The 19025-nt window shown below is 37.5% G+C and overlaps 1 protein-coding gene across 5 annotated transcripts; it reads right to left on the bottom strand.

Moving 5' to 3' along the window:
- Window positions 1–145: 145 nt before the first annotated feature.
- LOC121419569 (THAP domain-containing protein 5-like) lies at window positions 146–16226 on the bottom strand. 5 transcript variants are annotated; one of them, XM_041614039.1, is made up of 6 exons: window positions 16018–16226; window positions 7917–8122; window positions 5006–5146; window positions 4352–4686; window positions 1379–1495; window positions 146–181 (listed from the first exon to the last, which is right to left on the bottom strand). In XM_041614039.1, the coding sequence occupies exons 2-5, from the start codon at window positions 8073–8075 to the stop codon at window positions 1492–1494; spliced, it is 639 nt and encodes a 212-aa protein (XP_041469973.1). In that variant the 5' UTR covers window positions 8076–8122; window positions 16018–16226; the 3' UTR covers window positions 146–181; window positions 1379–1491. The 5 variants fall into 5 exon arrangements, with proteins under 5 accessions (XP_041469973.1, XP_041469958.1, XP_041469966.1 ...); XM_041614024.1 differs by lacking the exon at window positions 16018–16226 and adding an exon at window positions 14621–14873; XM_041614032.1 differs by lacking the exon at window positions 16018–16226 and adding an exon at window positions 11666–12055.
- Between the last annotated feature and the right edge of the window lie 2799 nt (window positions 16227–19025).

Genomic DNA, 19025 nt, shown 5'->3' with positions numbered 1-19025 from the left:
TGTTAACGTTCCCGGAGTGCTTGTTGGACACCTTGATGTTGTTGAGGTTGCCAGTGTGGTTTTTGCATCTCCTGCAGAAATTGTTGATGCTGCTGTAGTTGTTGCTGTTGGTCAATGTAGTGTTACATCTCCTGTGTGTTTGCTGCTGTTTTTGCTCCTACTGTGCATGTGATTGAAGTACCTGAAATAGTAATTAATTTATAATGCATATGAGCAAGATACTCCGGGGGGGGGGGGCACTCGACCAAAAATGTGGTGGGGGTGTGCCGCGGGCGAGACAAAAAACGGGGGCCTTGGAGCGGGCTTATTGTAAAAAGGAGGGTCCTCGGAACGGGCTTCAAAACGACAAATGTTTGTGAAAACGGGGGTCCTTGGAACGGATCGCCAGCGTGTGAGTGCGTATGCATCCCCACGGAACGGTCATGCGTGCATGATGCAGCTAGCGCGGCCTCCGCCGGGGGAGCTCTGCGGCCGCTTTTCACCAAAATTCGACTCGTTCAATGCGATCGGAGCGGCGTAACGAAAAATATGCTAGCTTTGGAGCGGATTTCCCTCTTCTTTTTTCTCGATAAGAAGAAAATGCTATGCCTTGGAGCGGCTTTCTTTGTTCTTTTTATCAACAAGGCAAAAATGCTATGCCTTGGAACGGAAATTTGAGTGTGAAAATGGGGGTCCCCTCCGCGGCACATACCCACTATGCATTATATACTGAGTGCCCCCCCCCCCCGGGAAGATACTAAACTTATTCCTAATTTCAATTTCATTGTTAACCCTTAATAGAGTGGGGGGGGGGGGTGGAGGCACCTCTTGGTACTTTGCAAGATTTATCCAAATGGACAAGATCCTCAGGCACTCCCGGGATGACCTACCAGAATAGCCTCACAGTAAGGTGTATTAACAGGATTTTGTACTCATAACATTCAGTTGATTTTGCATGAACTCAATTCATCAAATGAATGTAAAGGGTCTACCAGTAAAAAAAATTCTGTGAGCTTTTTCGGGTAATCTTTCTGAGTCCTTTTACTCCTTTAATGAAATATTAATAATTAAATACATGATGAAGTGAGTTTGACAGTTATTTGACATGTTGCATCTTATGTGCTAGTGGTGGGGTCAATCATTATAGAAATGCAGAATATACATGTACATGTACCAATTTGGCAAGAGAAAGCAAGTCACATTATCGACCAATGATTGATATTGGTTTGTTACTTTTGCAGCTGAAAAAAAAATCATCAACACCTCAAACTAAGAGTTTAATTCTAAAATTTGGATTCCTGACAAAGAGCAAATCAAGAAGACAAAAATAATTCAAATTGTTATTATGACTTACTTTCTATGCCAAAATGAATCAGAATTATAAATAAGTTTAACTTACCTTTAAAATCACATTTCTCGGCTCTTTATCTGGCTCTTCAAACCCTTCAGTTGTTGATTCTGGCATGACTTTCTGATACTATTTTGTGTCCTTCTGGAACTGTGGACAAAACCTCACCTGAAGGAATAAATTAAAATTTTCAAAAAATGTTTGGCACTATAATTTTTTTTCTCACATGAATACATTACATGTATATCAAAAGAAAAGAAAAGGAAACTTCATTTGACTATTAGGTTTTTGTCAGGGGGGGGGGGGGGTAAAGGGGTCAAGATGGGTCAATATGATGAACAAAAATGCAATAGTAAATAATATATAAGGATCAATCTCTGGTTGAAAAACGTCACTTCATGCAATTATTCCTCATAATTCATCTTGCACACACATATACACATAGTGAGGATGGGTGAGAGAGAGCGAGCATCGTCATCGTACATGCAAAAAGTATTAAATCCATCACTGATGTATAGATGGGGGCCATGCCCCCCAGTCAGACTGCAGGTCCCAAGAGAGTGGCTTCTTTCATCCAAATGATATTCATGACTTGAGATGTTTTGTATATTTAATGAGCTTGACGCGGACCATAACACCTTTTCATTCGGTCATTGCTGCTCTAACTGTGCATCGAATTTCATGAATTTGGTACCATTGTAAAGAAGAAGAATCATTCTTTCATGTCATATGTTTGGATTTATTCAAAGATTTTGTAATATAGGTTCAAAGTTTGATCTAAAATATGCTATAAAATAAATATTTTCACCAGACAAAAGTTGCTATTTTCACACTTTATTTGTGTTTGAGCCCAAATGATTTTTATATCATGATAAAGCTGAATATGTATGCTTTGAAACGATATAGGTTTCAAAATAAGAATTGGTTTAATCGGGTCAAGATCACACTTTTCATTTGCCAAGTACATAAAGCAGTTTGAAAACAAGAATACTGCATTCTGATTGGTCAAATAGACCACCCAGTGGCAAATTCCAACGGTTCCAGTGCCAGGGTTCGTAGGAAGGTCACACTTCCCATGTGGTAATCTCCTCAAATACCCTGTGCCTGTTGTTCTGTGAACCTTATCCAGCCAATCAGAACTCTGGATTTCATGCAAGTACAAAATTACAGAAATCTCGTATTGTACCTTAGTGGGAAAAGTGTGATCTTGACCCGATTAAAAGGTGCCGCATATCAAGAGTGGCATTGTGAGAAAGAAAAGAAGTTCAGCTTTATGGTGATATGGATATCATTGAGGCTCAAAATAAAAAGTTTGCACAATGTGCAAAAGAAAATGGAAGAAGAAAATTAAGTTTTGAGGCACACTTTCAGGCCAGAAATTTACTTATTTAACAAAATATTGTATACAAAATAAATGACCAATATGAAAGAGTAACTTTTACTCTATCTGATAGTGCAATAATATTTAATTTAACTTGAGGTTAAAAAGAAATGCCAGTAGTTGCAGTAAACACTGATTTCATGAGAAAGTCTGGCTTAATTGTCAGTATATCATCGAGGATCTAGATTTGGTAAAGTTACATAAACTGAACTTTGTGAAATCTTGAAATCTACGCTGAAAAATGTTCACACTGAAGATCACCAACACAGATAGGCACACGTGGGACAGTGTATTATTATTGCTGGAATATGAGCTTATTTTGCTTATTTCTCAGCAATTACACAATTTCTTCCAGAATCCTTTGGCACATATTTTTTATTCATACAAACAGACACTTGGGTGGTCATTATATTAGATTCTGTAAAAAGTCATTTTGAGATCGTTACCAATACTGGAATTTCTCTTTAAAACAGGTAAATTCTTAGACTCGAGAAAGAAAATCTCATGAATCACAAGATTTTGCAAGGATTCAGCCACGAGATGATTTGGATGTATCTGGACTTTTTGCTCATTAGCATAGGGACCTGCGGTCTGACTGCCCCCCCCCCCAATGTTTAACGACCAAGAAAGAAAAGGAGAAAAAGAAAGAAAGCGAACGAGAAAGGGTGAAATAGAGAGTATTTACTGGATATTATTACGTCAAAATCTTTCCAAATTTTGATTTCTGTATTAAAAAGTTCTAAAATTTTGCACACTCCCTTCGCTCTCTTTGGAGAACTTTTGTTCCATTCGCCATATTTAGCCCTCTCAAAATATTTGGCTCATTACGCCACTGAATTCAATTGTAAGAATTTTATGTTTGCTTAATGTAGACTTAATCTAACCCTAATAAGACTGCCAGGGTATTTTGGAGGCAGGAAAGATGGGCGGAAGGGGAGTGGGGGCCCTCAAGATTGACCGTTAATTGCGCAATTGTGAAGAAATGCAAAATGCCTGCCACAGATGAAAAAATTGTATATTTGATCATTCTAAAATTATTTAGAATTATATGTTTTACTAAATCATGCATGAAATTAGAATTTGGCTGGAAATCTATAAACACAGACCTTGAAGTTTTTGTTCAGACACATAAAAATTAATTGATATCACATACCTTTCATATGTATTTTTTTCCTTTCTTAAGTATTTCTTTGTTTTTTTTACTTTTTTTATATTGTTGACAAAATTTTCTGATCATAAGCACAATGAAATTAATAGATTTTAATCAGTAAAAATAAACATTAACCGGTACGATACAATTATGAATTCTGGCTAGAAACAGATTTTGCATTGGATTTGTCCATGAAATCACATTTTAGTGCAATTCTGACATGTGTACTTACACAATGCACAATGTTGCATAATTGCAGAACCGGGTACCCAGGTGTCACAAATTTTGTCTGAACACTCATAAACTTTTTTTAAAAAAGGCTTTATAATGACGCGGCACAATCTTTCACGTTGTGGATTTATCGTGAAAATTTTTGGGCTCCCACGGCCTTTTTAGGGTTAAATCAGATAGCACATCATGATGGGTTTTACTGATATTCATTCTGCAACCCATATTTCAAAGACTATCCATCATATCTGACATTGATTTTTACCTGTGGCAGTATGTTAGTCTCTGCATTTCTACAACTGTGGCCAAATATTCTACTACTAGTTCATTAGATGGGCCCATGGCATTTTTCTTATTGTAGGAGACTGGCAAGCCCTGGCTTTGAAGTTCCTGGTATATCCTTCTCCAGCTGCAATATCTGGTCAGTTGAGGACTTGGGGGCTTTGTGTCAGGAGTGGTCTTGGTAATGGCGGTGGCAATGGTGATGGCAGTGACAGAAGCAGACTTGGTGGTGGTGACTGCAATTGCAGCATTGTTGATGGTGGTATATGCCTCATCACGACCAACATTAGCTCCTGCTGCCATGCTGCTGGTCTCCATCTATTATGTTTTAAATAGAATAAAACATTAAAACAATTGATTATTAACACATCAACTTCAGAACACTAGCATATTGATAATAAAACTTATAGATTAGCAGTCAAAGCATAAAATGAACTTCCACAGAAGAGTACATGTACCTTCTAATAGAATTTCAGACCACCTTGAGGATGTTATGCTCAAAGCAAGGTTTTTATTTGACAACATTGGTCAGAGGGACATGGATTTAAATGTCAGAATACAACTGGTATCATTGGTTGATCAATCATACTGTACAATACCCCATTTAGATATATGTTGCTGTTATCTTCCACTTTACCCCTCTTAGATTTTTGGCATTGAGTAGTAGTCCCAGGGAAGGTGCTGAAGACTTTGGTACAGGTGTCTTTGCAGTATCTGGGAGGTTGCTTGCTGAATCTAAATGACTTTCTTTCGAGGGTTTCCCTGGTTTGTGTGCATTCTGTACGAGAAGAGTGAATAAAAAAAAAAAACATTAAAAAAAGAAGAAAAATTGAATAAACCGAGATGCAAGAATGAAAAAATGACTTTAAATTTGTCAAATTAATATTCAATAGTACATTTAGAATAATATTTGTTTAGAAATGAATCCTTTTCAATGGACTTGCAGCAAAATAAACATGTTTAAATATTCATGATGATTTATTAACCCTATCTGGCCCCAAAGGAGGAAGGGGGGGTCTTAAAGGGATGGTCCAGGCTGAAAATATTTATATCTTAATACATAGAGTAGAATCCACTGAGCAAAATGCTGAAAATGTCATCAAAATCGGATAACAAATAATAAAGTTATTGAAGTTTAAAGTTTAGCAATATTTTGAGAAAATAGTCATATCATGAATATTCATTAGGTGGGATGATGTCACATCCCCACTTTCTGTTTGGTTCATAAAATCATAATTTTTTCATTATTTCATACATGTGTAAATGATGTGTCTCCATTATGATGAAATAAGTTTCAGCAATTAATATCTAATGTACTAAATCAGTTGTCAATCCAATTTTTCTAGTTCTTGGAGGATAAAATTTAATAAACATAATTTCATATAATAAAATTCAAAAGAACAATTTGAGATGTGACATCATCAGCCCACCTAATGAATATTCATGACGACCGTTTTCACAAACTACTGTTATAAACTATCAAATTCAATAACTTGATTATTTGTCATCTGATTTTGATGAAATTTTCGGCATTTTGCTCAGTGACTTCTACTCTATTTATTAAGCTACATGTATAAATATTTTCAGCCTGGACCATCACTTTAATAAGCCCCCCTCCACATGTTTTGCAATAATTCCACAGTTAGAAACATGTCCTCATATTTTTTTTGTTGGTCAAGTCTCGCAGAAGTTTAGGGACCAAGTTTGCGGCATCCGGATACGCAGTAATGCAACAATGTATGAGTTCATGTCGGACCTAGAATTGCTCAAAAACATTATTTTTCTTACAAATCTAATCCAATGGAAATTCTATTTTAAATCATAAATGACAAATGCATCATTATTCTTGCACTTATTGGTTGAAATTATAAAATCTTTGCTTTGTCTCAAAATATTATATCTATATTTTGATATTAATAGATGCTCTAAGATCTTATCTTTGAAATGGCATTTAAAAAATAAATTCATGCTTGAGCGAACACGGGACGTTTTATACTTTTAGACTTTTGGCTAATCAGCAGACTTATAATATATTCATTATCTTTGCCATAATTTTCGAAAAATGCTGTCAAATTTCACTAATAAATTTATTCATTTACCTGAATTACATTGGTTTTAATTTGAACTTCTTTTACCTTTGAATTTTCCTTCATAAGTAAGAAGAGACTTTCTTGTCAACCCAAGTGAGAAGATTTGCATTTTTAATTGGGAGAATTTGTAATCATTCAAATCCTTTTTATTATGTGAAACAAATTATGTTATGGTACCTTTGATAATAATTATGTGAAACAATTTATGTAATGGTACCTATAAAAGACATGAATCCTATTTTCAAGGGGTCATTGAATCCTTCACCAAGTTTAATTATGTGCTTGACAGGACAAACAAGAAAATATTCATGTCTTTCAATGGCAATGGTGTATTGAGTCAATTTTGAAGGAGGAAGATATGGCAGATCAGGTAAAATGCATTAAAAAGTTGTGAAGCGAGCAAGCAAAAATTTCCAGTTTTTACTAAAATATCCAATTTTGTGATTTTGACATAATATTCAGAATAATATCATATTTCACTTTCTATGTTTTCTGTTATTTTTCTTTCCACTTTTTTCCTTGGTCATAATTTTGTATTGGGAGGGGGGGGGGGAGCACCCCGAGCCCCCACCCCTCAGTATGCCACTGTTCAAAGGCATCATTACCTTTGCAGAACACAATGAAAGGATTCGAAAAAAAACGCTCTACCATAATTTGGTTTAAAAAAATGTTCTTGCCTAAGGAATATTCAAAACTAAAAGAGAACATATTAAAAAGGAACAACACCACAACTATCCAAATAAATAAGTAGATTTGGAAATGAATTTTGACTGCATAATTCGAAAATTATGGCAAAGATAATGAAAAGGTTAAGAGGAATTCTGCTGATAGCAAGAAGTCCGACCATCATATTATGCCATTTTGGCGCAAGCTTCCTTTTTTACCCCAGACAAAACAAAAATTTGTGTTTGCGTAAGCACGAACAAAACCAAATTATTTTAATAGCATTTGAAGGATAAGACTCCATAGCATGTATTGACACCAAAATATTGAGATCATAATTTGAAACAAAAATTTTATAGACTTTTCAAATCTATCCCATTTTTTCATACGCACTGTAGAACTTGGGAACTTATTTAGAGATTTACTTAACTGTACAGCAGAGAATTCTCTATTTATGCATAAAATAATTTATCAAAAATGAATTTTAATAAATTATGAAAAATCAGCAATACACCCTTAGCTTTGCAATTTCAAAGAAGCTCATGCTAATTATGTAGGGCTAAACCAAATTTTTAATTTGTTTGATCATTTAGTAAGCGTTAACTTAAAATACACAGTCCCCTGGTACACAGTATAGGCCGAGGTCCATGGTGACCCTCCCGAATAGGATAATTTTCATTTCTCTTTGGCTACTGAGAATGGAATATTCAAAACATTGTTCTGTCAAACCAAAGGTAGATAGATAATACAGAGATTATATTTCTTTAAAACACGTATGATATAGATCTACTGTACCTTCTGATGACGAGGCGGCAAATTAAATGTGGTTGGGACAGCATCCTGTCTTAGACGAATCGTTTGCCCAGTCCTGTCAAAGCAAGCATCTTCAAAATGATCAGAACAGAGTTCAGAGCTCTTGGAGGAATTCGATGAAGCTTGCTTCATATTGACCATCCATACTGTGTTACAGTACCAGTTCAGTCCAACGGCTGAATGGGAATCTGCAGCAAATGTAAACACATGTCATGAAATCAATTATATATAATTAAGAAAACTCTAGGCCTACTCAGCAGCGGCCCGTTTATCAACACCTGGACAAGTGAGTCATATTTATCTACTAACCACAGAGTTAGTTCCTATCTTTAGGATTTTTTACAAGAAATAATCCATTAATAACGTTATATTGAGACTATCGGTAGAAAGTACAAGAGATGTAGCCTTAATCACATAATAGCATAATTTTCAAAAAGTTAAATCATGATAAAACTTGCAATTATTGTGATAAATCAGGAAATACATCCAATCAAAAAAATAGCAGAGCCAAAACTAGAACAAAAGCTTCAATCTCTGTTAAAGGGGAATCCAACCCAAATAAAAACTTGTTCTTAGGGGAATAAGAAAAATCAGTCAAGTTGATAGGTGAAAGTTTGAACACTATCTGACAAATAATAAGAAAGTTATTTTTTTAAAGTTGTGAATATTGGTAATCCCTAGATCCACGAGACTGCAAATTGGCCACATATGTGATGTCACAGTGATGTAAGGCAAGGACTACTCTTCCATGTACTCCAATACATAAAATGGCTAATATGTCATTTTTTCAAATGTTTTACTTCAAATTTTTATTTTTCTTTCACATGAGGACATAAAACAATATACTACCAGGGTTATATTTAGATTACTGCCCCAGGGGAAGGGCAGTTAGGAGAAAAACACAAATCCCTGATAATTAAGTACATGGCCTATGGGAAAGTTGTCCTTGCCTCTTGTCATAATTTACTTACCCAGTTGCCACTTTGAAATCTACATAATCATAGGGATTTCAATTTTAAAGCAGCCATAACTTTCTTATTGTTGGTCCGATTTCTTTCAAACTTTCACCATTCTGTTTTATCTAATTTTCTCCTTTCCAACACTATATTTTATGACCAAGGCTGGATTCCCCTTAAGTGTAAAGGCATCCGGCCGAGCGTTGTTGGAGCGGTCGTGGAGCGGAGAGAAAAAAAAATCATCACTGCTCGCTACCGTTTACCATTTTCAAGTTCGATTTTAGTTTTTTTTGTTTTCGATTTTTTCCCCCATTTTGAGAGAAAAATTCTACCCTCTTTCCCTACCGCTCCAACAACGCTCGGCCGGTGTGACCATGCCTTTATGTTGGTTGTTCAGCTGAATTTCGTTGGCTTCACTCACCAAATACAGAAAAAGATATAAAAATACTCCTCGAGACAGAGGGCTGCCAGCTGTCTACTAAAGGCAAAACATGCATCAAACATAATTAAACCATGCAGACTTGGGGATTAAAATGCCGAGAAAAATGAAATCATCACTAATTCATTTTGAACATGACTAAAAAACAAGGCAAAAGCAATTTTTGTCTCGCCCACTTATGAAAATAACCAGAAATATTGTGATTTGCGAGGGCACGCAAGAATTATATCGAAACTTCATTGTGAAATTACTGGGATGGAATAACACTTGTCATACCAGCCTTGCACGTAAACTTTAATATTGACCTGAAAATGACCTTTGACCTTACCATGTGACATCCGACTGCAGCATAAGTCTGCAAGTTTGGTTGAAAAGTGACTTACGGTTGCGGAGTTAGGTGTCATAAGAGAGTCTTGCATGTAAACTTTAACCTGTAGATGACCTTTGACCTTTCCATGTGACCTCTGACTGCAGCATAACATGCAGGTCCCCCAAGTCCATCTACCTTCCAAGTTTGGTTGAAAAGTGACTTACGGTTGCGGAGTTAGGTGTCATAAGAGAGTCTTGCATGTAAACTTTAACCTGTAAATGACCTTTGACCTTTCCATGTGACCTCCGACTGCAGCATAACATGCACGTCCCCCAAGTCTATCCAACATCCAAGTTTGGTTGAAAAGTGACTTACGGTTGCGGAGTTAGTTTTCATAAGAGAGTCTTGCATGTAAACTTTGACGTTGACCTGAAAATGACCTTTGAACTTATCATGTGACCTCCCACTTCAGCGTAACATGTGCAGGTCCCCCAAGTCCATCTACTGTCCATGTTAGGTTGAAAAGCGACTTACATTTGCGAAGTTAGGTGTCCTGCATGTAAACTTTAACGTTGACCTGAAAATGACCTTCGACCTTACCATGTGACCTCTGACTGTAGCATAACATGCAGGTCCCCCAAGTCCATCGACCATCCATGTTTGATTGAAAAGTGACTTATGGTTGCGGAGTTAGGTGTCATAAGAGTCTTGCATGTAAACTTTAACCTGTAAATGATATTTTACCTTACCATGTGACCTCTGACTGCAGCATAACATGCACGTCCCCCAAGTCTATCCAACATCCAAGTTTGGTTGAAAAGTGACTTACGGTTGCGGAGTTAGGTGTCATAAGAGTCTTGCATGTGAACTGTAACGTTGACCTGAAAATGACCTTTGACCTTACCATATGACCTCAGACTGCAGCATAACATGCAGGTCCCCCAAGTCCATCTACCATCCAAGTTTGGTTGAAAAGCGACTTACGGTTGTGGAGTTAGGTGTCATAAAAGTGTTGCATGTAAACTTTAACGTTGACCTGAAAATGACCTTTGACCTTACCATGTGACCTCTGACTGCAGCTCAACATGCAGGTCACCCAGGTCCATCTACCATCCATGTTTGGTTTAAAAGCGACTTACGGTTGTGGAGTTATGTGTCATTACAGGTTTGTGACGGACGGACAGACGACATTTGGATCCCTTAGTCTCGCCTTCACCTCTGGTGGGCAGGACAAATATGTCATACGGACGTTGAGATATGCCGCGAGAGCTTTTCTCGAAAGGGTGGGTTGAGGAGGAAAGTCAAACAAAACACACCTTTTCGGGACAACCGGGGGAACTTTCCATGAAAGGCTGCATGTGTTTAATATTTTTTCTGAACCAATCGTTTCTATGAAAATTAGTCTTGAAATAACAATATAACAGTAATATAGACACTAGACAGAGGTGCATAGATGGGGGGAGGCTTGGGATGCTCTCCCCCCCCCCCAAAAAAAAGGGAAAGAAAAATGAAATATAACATTTTCTGAATATTTTTATGTCAAGCTACAAAATGTGATTTTTTTTAATGAAAAGCTTGCTCGCTCACAACTTCTATTGAATTTTGCCTGATATGACACATCTGACTCCCTCAAAATCTTGGGCTCATTTTGTCTCTGATTATTAGGAGAAAAAGAGAGCTTGCAGTTTTTGTGATTCTGAATAAAATTTCATATTAATGAAGTAATTCTGGACACAAAATAATTACACAAAGCCATATGGAATTATGAGAAATAGTAAACAAATATATCAGGCTTTGAGAAAGTATAGTTGAATTATTTATCCGAGGTTGGTCTGACAATTACTTCCTGAGGGGCGAAGCCCCGAGGGAAATATAGTAGTTTTGCCAGTCCAACCGAGGATTAATAATTCCCACTATGCTTTCGAATGAAACGCCTGATATATTTGTTTTTTATCCAACTTTTTATAATTTATAACCAAAATCTATGTGATGAGCTTGCAAAGTCCGGTTACTTGAGTTGAATTACCTACTTTTCTCTGAGCCATCGTGCTCAGCAGAACGCAGATCAGTGCCTGTGCCGACACATCGCTGGACTTGCCGGGAGAGAGAGCGCGCTGGCCGGTGTGCCTGAGAGTTTAGCTAGATCCAGTTTTGTGAAATAATGATGTCAGACCTCGATATACTAGTATCCAAAAATATATCGAGGTATGACGTCAGAGTTGAAATATATTCGGTCACATGATGCTACTTGAACCAATAGTACTATACATGATTTACTCTATGTAGGATATAATGTATTCTATTCTATAGGCGTAAGTATTTGCATAGAAGTGTGATGAAACAAATCAGTGGCGAAGTGAGCCAAAGTTTTGAAGGGGCTAGATATGAATAATTGGGCAGATCTTTTTTTTGTGAGCGAGCAAAAAAAATAAAAATATTTAACTTTATAAATATCCAATGAAAGCATAATATTCAGAAAAAATATATTTCACCATTTTCTTTTCTACTTTCTTGGTCATAATTTATTTTTGTAGGAGAGGAGAGGGGGCAAGCGCCCGAAGACCCCCTCGCCTCATCTGTGCACTGAAGAAATTACTTTGAAACTGACTTTCCTTTGCAAGCTGCTGGATAATCTTTATATAATAGTTACCATGCAAGGACGGCTGCACTGCCGAGACTATTGAAAATAAATACATGAAAATGCACAAAATTTGTGTTTTCCCTTCTTTCCTTCCGTTTTGTTTCACCTGCATAGGAGAGTAAAATTATATTATAGGCGCTGTTTTTCTGACGGTGGCGGCATCAACACCAAATCTTAACAAAAGGTTGTGTTTTTTAAATGAAAACTTAGAAACCTAGTTCATGAAATTTGGGCATAAGGTTAATCAAGTATTGCTAAACGTCCTGCCTGAGTTTCAGGTCACTCAGTTGTTGTGTGTCCGTACAGGTTGTGTGTCCACACGATCAATGTTAGAAAGTCATTTGAAAAAAGTTAGAAGCGAAGTTTCATCAAATTTTAGTACAAAATGTTGGGAAATATAAAGAACAAAATAGAAGATGATAACAAGTATTGAATTCATATTTTTAGTGTAATCCAAAGACAAAAAGGAAGGCTTCAAAAAGATTGTTTACATTCATAATTCCGAAGCTTCGTTATTCCGAAGGTTTGGATATTCCGGAGGTTCGTTAATCTGAAAGCGAAATAAGGTTCGTTGTTCCGAAGGTCCGACAATCCAAAAATTGAAATGACGTTCGTTGTTCCAAAGGTTCGTTAATCCGAAAAGGAATTATGAGAGTCATAATTCCGAAGGTTCGTTAGTCCGAAAAAAAATGAGGTTCGTTGTTCATTTAGTTTTTTCGGATTAACGAACCTCATTTCGTTTTCGGATTAACGAACCTCATTTCGTTTTCGGACTAACGAACCTTCGGAATTATCACTCATTATTCCTTTTCGGATTAACGAACCTTCGGAATTACGCCACAAATGTTCGGATTAACCAGGGGCGGATCCAGCTTTCGCCAATAGGGGGGGCCGAAAAATATTTTGATCAACATATTTCTCTATTGGCCGCTACATTCTGGCTTTTTGTTGTTGGTTTTTCAGGGGGTAGTCTTAACTAAAGACTGAAGTTTTAAGTATATGTTAATTTTTATTGCTATAAACAATATACGGTATCTCATGTGGTCTTAATATTTAATGCGAGCGCGAAGCGCGAGCTAAAAATCTTTGATATTTTATGTCCTTAGAACTGAATATTCAGAGCAGTTTTTATATTCATGAACAAAGATAAGTATCCAACTAAACAATGCGAGCGCGAAGCGCGAGCCGAAATTTTATCATATAGTAACGTGAAAAGTGTCTCAATTAGGACTGTTTTTAGTGATTAATGAAGAGGATACAAGTATCACCAATTAAATAATGAGAGTGCGAAGCGCGAGTTCAAAATTTCTGATATTCCGACCTGAAAAAATGAACAGTCTAAGCAGGTTTTTATTTGACTAAACAAGCTGTGTGTCTCAAACAATTAAATGCGAGATAAAGGAGCATTTTGACAAATTTCGGTAAGAATTTCCAAAGAGCATAGGTTTCTCACAAATCAAACAATACGAGCGCGCAGCGCGAGCTGAACATTTTGATACACATCAACAATTTGTGTAAATCAAACAAAATAATGAAAGCTTGATGTGCGAGCTAAAAAAATGTATGCAAATTGATATCAGAACTGGATATATTGTATATATTAGTGTCATTTAACCCTCTTGAATGGGATTCATTACACAGGCAATGCGAGCGCGAAGCGCGAGCGAAATTTTTTATATAAAGTCTATTTTCCAATTCTTCCCCTCACCTTTTTTTGTTGTTTCCTTTCGGGGTCGGGCCGGCCGTTACGAGGCTGTAAATTACACATCATGGGTAAAATACCTCTTTCTTACTTTTCTTTCTGTTTTTCGTAGTTTCTATCAAGGAAAAGAGTATACACTTTTTCTGCAGGTTGTCAAAAAATAGGGGGGGCCGGGGCCGGCTCGGCCCCCTCCTGGATCCGCCCCTGTTAACGAACCCTTTTTCGATTTAACGAACATTGTGGTTCAGGCAATAATGAATTCACGTGTTTTGGAATTACGAACCTTCTGAATTACGAAGTGTAACCAAAAGATAACATGTCCGGACACTGGACCCCCTCCTATATTAGTTTTGTTTTTAAAGATCGTGATGTTCCATGAGTTTTATATTTCCCCATAAAATCCCACCTTTGTCACTCGGAATATCAGATCGACTTAACGGACACGATGTTCAGCCAGATGGAGCGTATAGTAGTGGTGGTGAAGTGGAGCCGGCACAAACATCGCTCGAAGTAACTAAACTTGTACTAGTAATGAGTGGGGCTAGGACCTAGGCCAAACATACTTAGGCTACCACAACAGGCGATAGGCTTTCTTACCCCTCCAAAGATAACTTCTTAAATTGGAGATAAAATTTTACCTTCTAGGGTGACCTTTTCTTGGACTTGCCCTATACCCTGTACCATGAACCGTTTTGGCAGTGGATATCTAAGTCAGTGGGTCGCGCATGGGATCTCATTCTTACTTCTGGTGTCCATACCACATGATTTTTCTGTGCGCGGTGGCGCATCTTTGGGCCCGAGCCGAGATAGGCCTCGACTCTAACATTAGAGTCTACGGACAAGCCCAACTCATAGTCAAGGGTTCATTACATGCAGAAACAGATCTAGAGGGGGGGTTGCAACCCCCCCCCCAAAAAAAAAAATCTGGGGACCATTTTTTTTAAATCTTATCTTTTTTAAAAAACTTGTAATTTTATTTTATTCTATTTCTATGTAGTATTCATTTAATTTATTATTATTATTTATTTGGGGGGAGGGTTGGGCGAACAAATGTCACATAGTCCTTTTTGCCCCCCATCAGCTTTTTTGAGGACACGGGCCACCGCGGAAGTGACAATCTAGGCCAGGGTTGCTGATTCTCACCCTCAAACAAAAATCCCCCCATTAAAAAAAAAAAATGGGGGATTGCAACTTAATTTTACAAATTTTCATGGGGGTTAATTTGGCAACGACCTCTATATCAAAAATAGTGGTGTTTTAGATGCAAGGAAACGCCATTTTCACACACAGATTTTCAAAAATTTTCCCTACGTGGGAGGGGGGACACCCCCCCAAACACCCTCGCTTGCTCCGCTCGCTTGGACTCGGTCGCTACGCTCCCTCACATACCACCCCAACCCCCCCTTTATAAAAGCTGGATCCGCCCCTGACATGCCACAGCGCACAGAAAAACCAAGCCATTACTTAGAAGTGGTGTGTTTAATGCCTTATGGACGTGGACATCACTTGCAGAAGTGGGATCGCAGCAAGCCAGCATGCGCGACCCACTAACTCATTAACTGTCAATTCGAAATCCACTGCCAAACATGGTTCAATTTACCAGTATTAATACTAACCTCGCAATGCGTGTGGGTGCCCAAGCTAAAGCTGTTTTTAATAATCTAAAAATAAAATCACGTCAATCACTGACTCAGTCTCAGACAGTCAATAAATAATTATATAAAATTTGTCATCCAATGAAGTTTCCAATTTCAACATGCATTTTGCTCTGAGTCAGTCTGAGTATGAATTTTACACCATTTATCAAAATCTAGGCCTAAATATCAGCCTGTATAATTCATTACCATTTTAGGTGTGCACAAAAGACCAATCCCCCCTGGCCTGGCATGGTCGACTACAGTAGGACCCTACACAAACTTGAATACACGGGACTATAAATTGCACAGCTTCTTGCAAATGCAAGTTTGGCAACGACTAACGAATTCCCATTTTGTTTTCAACGTAATTTTGAAGTCGAAAACATAGCTAAACTTACGAATGCAATGTCCGTCCACATTCTACCAATTAGAGAAGTTGTTTACAGCTCTCGTTGACATGAATAACGTGAAATCTAAGCTAAACAAGAAAGGTTCACCAACATGCCGACCTGTGAGTGTGACCGTCCCGCGCCCGGATATCGATCGAGCGAAGATATCGGCTTGAGCAAGGTGCAGCCAATCAGCGACGATCTCATATTCCCTGCCAGAAAGAGGAGACAGAATTATTTTACATGGACAGAATTTTTTGTGATGTGACACAAAATCATTTCGTCGACAGAATTTTTTGTGATGTGACACAAAATCATTTCGTTGACGGAATAAATATTTGCATCGCAACGAAATGAATTTCGAGGACGCAATTTTATTTCGTCTCGAGGAAATTGATTATAAGTGTGACACAAAATAAATTTCGTATACGAAATCAAACTGCATCATGACGAAATGAATTTCGTTGGAGTGAAACACATATTTTTCCTACAGAATTTTCCTTTGGACAATTGGGGTGCTATTTCGTTAGATCAAAATTCATTTCGTGTGTACGAAATAAATTTTGTGGACCAAATTACATTTCGTCTCGACGAAAATTTATTTTGTGTGACAAGAATAATTTCGTATACGAAATAAAACTGCGTCATGACGAAATCATTTTTCATACGAACAAAAAAACTTTTGTGTACGGAATGACGTGAATTGGACGGAATTTACCATCGGACATTTGGTGCGCCATTTTGTATGGCACGCCAAATGAAGTTTGTGGACGCAATTACATTTTGTCTAAACGAAATTTATTTTGTGCATTTCGTCGAGACGAAAATGATTTTGTGTGACACAAAATAAATTTCGTGTACGAAATTAGAAAAGCGTCATGACAAAAAGATTTTCGTCTGAATAAAAACACATTTTGTGTACGGAATTGCTTGAATTGCACAGAATATACTGGCGTACACTTGGCACGCCATAGCGCTTTGTGGTTGTTTATTTAATTCATTGAAAAAGTGACAAAAAACTAACTGTCATTTCAGGTCAAAATATAAGGAAAAATCAGCTCGCCCTACGCAGTTTACATTATTTCATTGGTGTGTATGTATCCTCTTCATGAGTTACTGCAAACGGGCCCCGTTTCAGCCATTTCAAATATTTATTTATTTATTCAGACTGTACGTGATATTGTGTTTTCTATAGTTGAAATATACATTATCAAGTACACTTTGAAATAAAAATAGAGTATAAGTTATCTTTATTTTTGTTTTATTTTTTTCAGCAGGGGGTAACCACTGTAGCCTTACCAAATGAAAATCCTTTCTAAATAAATAGTGATGTGAAATAATATCGGGTGTTATTTTCTGACGGGTATCCCGCTCAATTTTCTTTCATTTTTCAGATGAAAAAAAAAACAAGCCAAGAACCTAAGGGGAAATATGATTCTGTGTCACCACCGGTGTCACCAGTTCAATGGGTATTGAACCGCGGGCATTCAACTTGTTAGACAACGTCCGCATGCATGCATGAGGAACCGGTACCGTGGGTCTATTACCCCACCGTGGATCGATGAATCTCGACTTGGGGTCAATTTATTAGGAGCGTCGAGCCGATGCTCTGTCTAGCTCGCTAGCTACATGCACTACACACTATACAGCTGTGTACGTTGCACTCAATGGATGGAGACTCAAAACAACATGGCGACCTACATGATGGATTCTGGAATGTCCACCGTAATACATCTTTTTCAATGATAATCTTTGCAAGGAATAGCATAGAGGTGCCGTTTGAGTTACCGGCTAATGACTGAGGGCCGGTCAGAGTCATGCAAGCCCGCAAACGATATATTTTAGTACTTTTCACAGGGTTGTTACTCCTGCTGCTGTACTATGGAGGATTACACATGCTACACGGCCCGCAGAGGGAGCAAGCTACCTTGGCTGCCCGGCTACGATCCATCGAGGACCGGTCGGAAACGAACTACGAGCGAGATGGTAAAACATCGAGCTTACAAGACATTTCGGCACAGGGAAAAGACAAGAAGTGTCGGATGGAGACATGTTTTGATTTTTCAAAATGTAAAGAAGGTTTTAAAGTGTTTATTTATCCATTATCTTATCAAAAACCCAGCCAGTTGTACATGGACATTTTAACTTCCATTCGTGAGTCAAGATACTTTACAACCAATGCAGATGAAGCATGTCTGTTTGTGACTTCAATAGATACCTTAGACAGAGATAAACTGTCATCTACATATGTTAAAAACATAGAGAGCAGTATATCAAAGTTGAGCCATTGGAATAATGGAAAAAACCACCTTATTTTTAACCTCTATTCAGGGACATGGCCTGACTACTCAGAAGATTTGGGGTTCAACATGGGAGAAGCGATTTTGGCAAAAGCAAGTTTCTCCGAACAGTATTTCAGGCCTCGCTTTGACATCTCACTGCCGCTGTTTGCCAAAACACATCCCCAAAAAGGAGGCAGTTCAGGGGACTTGCAAGGAAATAATTTCCCAGTACAAAGAAAGTATTTATTAGCATTTAAAGGAAAGCGTTATTTATTTGGGATCGGGTCAGACACTAGGAATGCCCTTTATCACTTGCATAATGGAGTGGATATAATACTTCTTACCACATGCAAACATGGAAAAAACTGGCAGAAGCATAAAGATGTACGCTGTGACCATGATAATACAGAGTTTGACAAGTAAGTATAAAACTTCATTTTTAATGCATGTTTTACCTTAAAAATGGGTAAAAATATGCTTTTGAAATTTATTTTTTCTGCATGTTTGAATTAATACTCTTGTTCATTTCTACATTTCCTGTAAAAGATTTTAAAAAGACTTTACTTTAATATCCTAACATAGCCTGTCTAACGTTATCCGGCACTATCAAATTGTTTAAGCATTTATCTCTACTATACACTTCGATCTTATTCAGCTCAGGTGCGTGGGAGATAAAGACTTCTTTTTTTTGGGGGGGAGGTGGGTTTTATTTTTTTTCCAGCTCTTTTTGTGTCC

The sequence above is a fragment of the Lytechinus variegatus genome, chromosome 1 (genome assembly GCF_018143015.1).
Source record: "Lytechinus variegatus isolate NC3 chromosome 1, Lvar_3.0, whole genome shotgun sequence".
NCBI lineage: Eukaryota > Metazoa > Echinodermata > Echinoidea > Temnopleuroida > Toxopneustidae > Lytechinus > Lytechinus variegatus.
The sequence above is the reverse complement of the archived record's forward strand: the minus strand, read 5'-3'. Positions and strand labels throughout refer to the sequence as shown.

Bases quoted from the DNA above. Each gene is read 5' to 3' on its own strand.
- LOC121419569 (XM_041614024.1), bottom strand. From the start codon at position 14,666: ATGGTACAGGGTATAGGGCAAGTCCAAGAAAAGGTCACCCTAGAAG. The intron at 8,123-14,620 runs GTAAAATTTTAT...CATTTGCTGCAG, and splicing joins AGAAAAGGTCACCCTAGAAG to ATTCCCATTCAGCCGTTGGA. The intron at 5,147-7,916 runs GTACAGTAGATC...CTTCTCGTACAG, and splicing joins TGCCGCCTCGTCATCAGAAG to AATGCACACAAACCAGGGAA.